The sequence below is a fragment of the Bison bison genome, unplaced genomic scaffold, assembly GCF_000754665.1.
Source record: "Bison bison bison isolate TAMUID 2011002044 unplaced genomic scaffold, Bison_UMD1.0 scf7180017864079, whole genome shotgun sequence".
Lineage (NCBI taxonomy): Eukaryota > Metazoa > Chordata > Mammalia > Artiodactyla > Bovidae > Bison > Bison bison.
Window position 1 is genome coordinate 1,180,155 of NW_011494651.1, and position 7,569 is coordinate 1,187,723.

The 7,569-nt window shown below is 48.5% G+C and overlaps 2 protein-coding genes across 2 annotated transcripts in view; one reads left to right on the forward strand and one right to left on the reverse strand.

Moving 5' to 3' along the window:
• SMC1B (structural maintenance of chromosomes 1B) overlaps window positions 1-652 on the reverse strand; it is an 82,314-nt gene extending 81,662 nt beyond the window's left edge. The window contains exon 1 of the mRNA XM_010837626.1: window positions 499-652. Coding sequence (XP_010835928.1) covers window positions 499-607 — 109 coding nt within the window. The 5' untranslated portion in view covers window positions 608-652. The remainder of the gene's footprint in view (window positions 1-498) is intronic.
• A 96-nt stretch (window positions 653-748) lies between these two features.
• The window catches only part of RIBC2 (RIB43A domain with coiled-coils 2), a 10,998-nt gene continuing 4,177 nt past the window's right edge, over window positions 749-7,569 (forward strand). Inside the window, exons 1-5 of the mRNA XM_010837611.1 lie at window positions 749-1,055; window positions 1,859-1,940; window positions 4,031-4,375; window positions 5,970-6,088; window positions 7,474-7,569. The exon at window positions 7,474-7,569 is cut by the window's right edge and continues 4 nt beyond it. Of these exons, the coding sequence (XP_010835913.1) occupies window positions 942-1,055; window positions 1,859-1,940; window positions 4,031-4,375; window positions 5,970-6,088; window positions 7,474-7,569 (756 nt within the window). The 5' untranslated portion in view covers window positions 749-941. The remainder of the gene's footprint in view (window positions 1,056-1,858; window positions 1,941-4,030; window positions 4,376-5,969; window positions 6,089-7,473) is intronic.

Consider the following 7,569-nt stretch of genomic DNA (forward strand, 5'->3'; position numbering starts at 1 on the left):
CAGGCTCCTGGGGGTGCATCTGAGGGCCGTGGAGCTGAGGCGAGGGTCAGACCCCTGGGGGTGCGGTCTGAGGGTCGTGGAGCTGGGGCGAGGGTGAGGGTGAGGCCCCTGGGGGTGCGGTCTGAGGGTCGTGGAGCTGGGGCAAGGGTCAGGCCCCTGGGGTGCGGTCTGAGGGTCGGGGAGCTGGGGCAGTGGGTCTGAGGGTCCGGGGGCCGGGCAGCGGGCGAGGGTCAGGCCCCTGCGGGTGCGGTCGGGGGGCCGGGGCAGAGGGTGACGGTTGGCCAGGTGGACGGCGAGAGGAGGCTCCTGCCACTTCCAACCCGCCCTGGACGGAGTCTGAGGGTCGCTTCCCACCCCATCCTGCATCCCACCCCGTCCCTGAGGTGGGTGGCGAGGGTCGAGCCTGAGTCCAGGCCTTGAGGCCTCCCTCATGTTTCCTCAGGCAAGAAGCGGCTTGGCCGAGTGCGGCGGGAGAAGACATTCTAGGTCCCGAGTTACCGGAGCCGTTGGGGCCGATGATGCAGGTGAACCTCTTGAAGGGGCCTATGACCTGGCGGCCCCGCCACGACTTAAAGTTCTCCACAAACAGCACTTCCAAACGGCTCATGGCTGCGCTCTCCGAGCCTCAGCTGCGTTCTCACACGCTGGCGGGAAAAGCGCGGGAAGCGCCTCGTGCGGTCTCGCGAGAAGAAAGCGAGAACACGAGCGCTGTGCTGTTTCTTAGCAACCGGAGTTGTTTACGTTTCCGAGGAAACCGAGACTCCATGCCTCCGGGGCAGTGAGAGAAGGCCGATTGAAAGCCTCTTGGGCAGGCTTTCCCACCTGCCCGGACTCCTGGGGAGCCAGCCGCGCTGGGCTAAAGCTTGTTTTATTTTTGTTGTATTTTCTTTTAATCTCGCATGTTTTTGAAACCTTTTAGAATTTCTTAGCAATTCGCAGTCATGGAGGTAGCACAGCCCAAGGACCTGAAGGAGGACTTTGTCCTGGCCAAAAGAAGACATGCGGAGCTGGTCAGGCAGAAACGAATTTTCAACGCCAGGAACAGGATCATTGGGGTGAGACCCTCCGGATCGGAAGGGAGAGGAGCCAGGAGGGAATGGTGGGGGAGGGGAGGGGGACAAGGGGGCGGGGGAAACAAGAGAGGCGAGCAGCGAGCAACAAGAGATGATGAACTGTTGGAATGAAACTTTTGATCCAGGCACAGCTGCGGACGGCTCCAAGCTTTGCCGGGAAGAACTGTTCCACGTATTGAGTTTTCGGAGAATGAGGGAGGCCTCATAACAAGACCGAAAATTGCTCCCTGTCACTTGCCAGACAGGCAAATTGAGTCCTGCAGCGGGGAGCGAGCTTACCTGGAGTTAGTGGCCAGAGACTGGAATGCGGTTCTCCTCTCTCTGAGCCAGACTTTCTACATTGCCAGGGACTTCCTCCAGTCCATTTAACAGACAAATGCCAGTAGAGAGAGTTCTTATTTTGTGGCAAACCGGAGCCAGGCCTTGGAGATGAGGGATAAGACGATCCTTGACCTTGTGAAGTTGATAGCCCAGTGGACGAGGCAGGCGTTAAAATGGTCACATTATAATGCAGGGAAGTCAATGCAACTAGGGCTGGGAGAGGAAAGCAGAGAGGGCTTCCTGGAGGAGGTGATGCTTAAGTAGTGTTCTGAGGATGAGGACCTACTGACTAAGAAAGCGAGAAGGAAGCTCTAGGGAAAGTTAAGACAGGCTGAAGAACCAACAGAGGCACACAAGGGCATTCGGGTATGAGACGATTTGGTTTATAAAAAGATAAGTACGATTGTTATCAACTGAATAAAATTGTCTGGCTCTTATTCTCTCCCATTGTTTTCCTTTCCCAGGGTGACACCACGGCCTGGGATGCTCAGGTTTGTGACCAGAACATAAAAGCAGCAACTGAAAAAGCGAGAGATGAAGCCTTTGGTGAGCATTCTCTGAGTGGCCATTGAGTGGTTCAGGGCTTTAGACCCATGTCACATTCCTCATGTGTGTAAAGCCTTGTCATTTTCACACTCTAGTTTCTTGTGCTCAGTTAACTTAATGCACCAATTCTTCCACACTTGAAAATTAGCTATTGAATTCTATGAGTAGGATATATATTGTGAGCAGACATGTATATTTTTCTCTGTTTTCTTTAAAAACTAGGTATGAAAAACCTCATACACACACATATTCTCTGCCAAAAGCTCAAGACCTTCTACCAGGGACAGTTGGTAACAGTAGACAACACACACTCTTGAGCCCACAGCCCAGAGCTGACTCAGAACCAGCCATGGTTCAAGTAAAAGTGTTCTGGCTTGTGGGTCAGATTCTCAAATAGTTATGAAAAGTAGTGTTCTGAGGATGAGGACCTACTGACTAAGAAATGTCAGTTATGTCCAACAATGTCTTTTAAAGCACCATAGGATTTTTTTAATATAAAAAAAGGATACAAAATTATATGTACAATGGGTCATCAATTAAGTTTAAATATATAAATATACATAAGTTAAAAATATATAAAAATATGTTTAGAAAAAGACACAAAGGAACTATACCAAAATGTGAGCAGTGGTAAATTTGGAGAGATGGCATGAGGAATGAAGTTTACTTTCTTCTTCATCAGCTCGTTTCAGTCGCTCAGTCGTGTCTGACTCTGTGACCCCCGGACTGCAATGTGCTAGGCCTCCCCATCCTTCACTATCTCCCAGAGTCTGCTCAAATTCATGTCCATTGAGTCAGTGATGCCATCCGACCATCTCATCCTCTGCCACCCCACTCTCTTTCTGCTCTCAATCTTTCCCAGCATCAGGGTCTTTTCTTCTTTATAGTGTTTCATATTTTCTTTTAAAATTGTAGTGTAAAAGTAATTGAAACCTGTGATAAACCATAATGGAAAAGAATATGAAAAAGAATATGTATATATATATGTATAACTGAATCACTTTGCTGTACAGCAGAAATTAACACAGCAATGTAAATCAATTATACTTCAATAAAAATTTTTACAAAAGTAATTCAAACTTACAGAAATGATGCGACAGACATACATATACCCACCACCAGACTAGATGTGAACATTTTGCCAACCTGGCTTTAGATATCTTATATTAAGAATGATTTTTGAGAGTTAAATATTACACAGAAGTAGTTAAAGCTCTCCTCCATCTTCCCATTTTCCTCTTCTCCCCTCCTCGGAGGTGTGATCATTCCCATGTGTGTTTCTGTGCTTGTACACCTCATGTAGGTTTATCCATGACAATATAAAATTTGTGTGTGTGTTTTACATTTTTACATAAAAGATATATTGAATGTATCCTTTTGCAACATTTAAGAAATTCAACAACCTATTTTGGGAACTTACAGGTGATCTCCATACAGAATATTAGTTTTAATTGCTTTATGATATTTTCTTCTATGAATTTTAACCACAGTTTCTTTATTCCTCTGCTGGTGGCTGATTTAGATGTTTTTGTTTTTTAAATAATTGCAAACAATGTTAGTGACTCTCCTGCACTGTGTCTCAATGCTCATGTTCCTGGTGGACCTGGACCTGGCATTGACAGGTCCTAGGATGTACGCATTTTCAGTTTCAGGGGATGTTGGCAAGTTGCTTTCCATGGTTATATAAGTACCAAGTTACACTCTCACAAGCAGTAAATGAGAAACCTCTACGTTTCTCCACATCCTTCCTAATACCTGCTATTTTCAGCGTTTTAAAATGTTTCTTCAATTCATTGGATGTTTCCCATCTCGAATGGTTGATGCTCTTTTCGCACGCTTATTGATCACTCAGGTTGCTCTGTAGTGATGTGCCTTTTCCCTTCCTTTGCCCCTTTGTGGTTAGGTTGTTTGTTTTAAAGTTGATTTGTAGGTGCTTTTTTATATTCAGAATTCTAACCCTTAATGGTTGTGTTAACCTTTGGGAGAGTTGGATGACTTTTAGAATCACTAAAAATTATTTTTGGGGGGAGATTCAAATTTCTTTCTTTCCTCTGAATCTTTTGCTAATGAATATGCTGTATCTTTTCTAGCTGCTGAAATGAGACAAAATGACAAGATCGCATGCATATCAGAAAACCGGGAAAGGAGAGATAGGAAAAATCTCTGTAAAGCTATCAATGATTTCCAGCAGAGCTTTCAGAGGCCGGAAACGCGCCGTGAATTTGACCTCTCTGACCCCCTGGCCCTTAAGAAGGATCGTCCGGCCCGGCAGTCAGATTATGATGCTCGGAATACAATATCAGGAATGCAGAAATTCATGGGGGAGGATTTAAACTTCCATCTGAGGAAGAAATTCCAAGAGGAACAAAACAGGGAATGGTCCCTGCAACAGCAAAAGGAACGGATGATTGGCCGGGAGAACCAAAAATGTGCAGGTAACAGCAGAAGACAAGTGGGTCTCAGTACTGTAACAAATCAACCCCAGTTTTGTTTTTTTCTTGTTTCATTTTTGTCTCTTAAGCCTCACTAATAGGCTACTTTAGCCACATGGCCAAACAAAGAGACATCAGAACCTGTGTTTCAGGATTTGGACGTCTTTAGTCACACGTCCATCACGCAGGAAACACTTTCTGAGCTTGTGGTGTGTCAGGGCGCCCGTGGGGTCCTGGCGCCCAGGGTAACTCAGCACTGGTCTGACCCTCAGTGTGCTCACAGCCTGCTGGGAAGACAGTGGGAAAGACATAGGTCTAGCCTGGGTCAGTTCATGTCCAGTAAGACACTTGGATCATCCCCTGAACCTGACCGTCCACCTCCATCGATGGGAGCTCTGTTCTTCCCGTTGCTCCAGCCCAAAGCAAGCCCTCCTGACTCCTTCCTTTCTCTCCGATGCCGCACGCACTCCTGCAGCAAGTCATCCCGAGTTCCGACCACCGTCACTACCTCCACCACTACCAGTAGGCTCAAAGGCCAGCACATCCCAACGGATCACTGAAATAACCTCTGACTGGCCCCCCAGCTGCTGCCCTTGCCTCCCTACACTCTCTTCTCAGCCCAATAGCCAGAATGATCCTGTTAAAAAGTTAAACTGCTGAGGGACTCCCCTGGTAGTCCAGTGGTTGAGAATTTGACATCCAGCGCAGGGGATGCAGGTTTGATCCTTGGCAGGGAAACTAAGATCCCGCGTGCCATGGCACAACTAAGCCTGCGTGGCAACTGCTGAGCCTGTGAGCTCTAGAGCCTGCTTGCCACAGCGAAGATCCCACGTGCCAAGGCAAATATATATATATATATATACACATAAAGCTGCTACTTCCCTGGTGGTCCAGTGGTTTCGATTCCATGTTCCCAATGCAGGGGACATGGCTTAAATCCCTGGTCGGGGAACTAAGATCCCATATGACTCAGCATGGCCAAAAATAAAAAATTAAGTGGGATCCTTTGTTCAAAACCAATAGCTTCTTACTTTATTCATTAATGATTGTCTCAGTTGGTAAAGAATACGCCTGCAATCTGGGAGACCCAGGTTTGATCCTTGGGTCAGGAAGATCCCCTGGAGAAGGCATGGCAACCCACTCCAGTATTCTTGCCTGGAGAACTCCATGGACAGAGGAGCCTGATGGGCTATAGTCCATAGGGTCACAGAGACTCGACTGAGCGACTAACACACTTACTCAATAAAAACCAAATTTATTTCAAGTACCAGCAAGGCCTTCACAGTCTGACCTTATCTCCTACTACGCTGCCCCCTAAGCCCTTCTCCTTTGGTACCCAGATAAGTGTGCTCAGTCGTGTCTGTAGACATTACCAGGCTACAGTGATGATTGCCAGCACTGCCAGGCATTTGTCTAAGAGCTTGGCTTGAGTTAACTCATCTGTGTCTCCCATGAGCCTTCCATTGCACCCCCCTTCTTCTGATGGGCACGTGATGAGAAGCGGACCCAGAAACAACGCTGCGTAGGGCACTCTGCACATCTGGGAAGGAGCCCTGGGCAGGCACACACACTTTGACTGTATTTTTCTTCCTTTCAGAGGATCTCTACTTGAAGACAAGGCTGCAGTTTGACGAGACAGCCAAGCACTTACAGAATCTGGAAACCGCCACCAGGAAGGCGGTTTGTGCAACTGTGAAAGAATTCAACAAGAACCAGGTGTATACCCCAGGCCTGTCTGGAGGGGAGGGAAGACACACAGCCACCTCCCTGGGTGTCCCAGCATTCTCAGTGCATCAGTGATAGCCATGGTTATTTTTTTTTTTTTGGCCATGTCACATGGCTTGCAGGATCTCAGTTCCCTGACCAGGGACTGAACCCAGACAATGGCAGTGAAAGCCCAGGAATCCTCACCACTACGCCGCTGCTGGACTCCCAGAATATGTTTTTTTTTTTAATCTCTGCAACAATCATCTGATCTTATTAGTCACTGTGTTCAACGGCCCTGTCAGAGAGGCACCATGAACTCAATTGATCAAGAAACAGGCTCAGAGGGAGGAATTGACTTTCTTAGAGACAGCTGAGTACTAATCTGATTTGCTTTGGCAGATGTAAACACTGGACTTCCAAATATTACAAGTCCAGTATTCAAACCAGACCTGTCCAATCACAAAGCATGCACTTATGTAATATAGTCAGGCTGGCCTCCCTGTTAGTCCCTGCTATGTGAGGGCTAGCAAAGTGCCCCGTCTGTCCAATATTCGAGAGAACTGGTTTCATCCTTGACTTGACTTGATGGAGAAATAACTGTAGCCGAGAGGCAAGCTGTCTAGCTAAAGGTCACACAGCCAGGGCCTGTCCCTTCTACCCATCGCCTTCATGTAAGCAGGGATTTGACCAGGAATTTATTTGTCTCGGGGGCTGAGGTTGCCGGGCAGTAGGAACACCTTTTAGAAATCACCACTTCTGCAAATCACTTGGTTGGCGGTTCTTTGTGGCCTGCCGCTGGCCCAGGGTGACCAGGACCACAGGGAAGGGTTCACAGCCCTGTCCTGGGGGTGGGTGAGGCCAAGCCGAGGGGAGATGGCTGCCTAATGGGGGGCGGCCGCTCCCTGCTTTGGCAAATCGCTGCAGACAGACCTGCCAGGATTGTGCACGTGACCAACTGGTAGTGATCCTCTGAGCCCAGCCCACTCGCCCAGCATCGCCCAGGCAGCCAGGGGTCCAGGGACCTCCCACGTCCATACCTGATAAGTCTCCCCCCACCCGCCCAGGAGCCCTGTTTAGCACATTCTTCCTTCAAGGGCCCCTGCAAGGTTTCCCAGCCTGCGCTTCAGTCCCACCAGGCTCACTCAGACAACGTGTTGAGTTGCTCAATCGTGTCCGGCTCTTTGCAACCCCAGGGACCGTAGCCCACCATGCTCTTCTGTCTATGGGATTCTCCAGGCAAGAATCCTAGAGTGGGTTGCCATGCCCTCCTCAAGGGGATCTTCCTGACCCAGGAATGGAACCCTGGTCTCCCGCATGGCAGGTGGATTCTTTACTGTCTGAGCCACCAGGGAAGCCCCTTCAGGGCATCATCCTTAATATCTTCCCCTGCGCAGGCCCTGGAGTCAGCGGAAAAGAAAATTCAAGAGAGAAAACAAGAACAGGAGGACAACCTAGCCGAGATCTCCAACATGCTGCGTGGGGACCTGCTC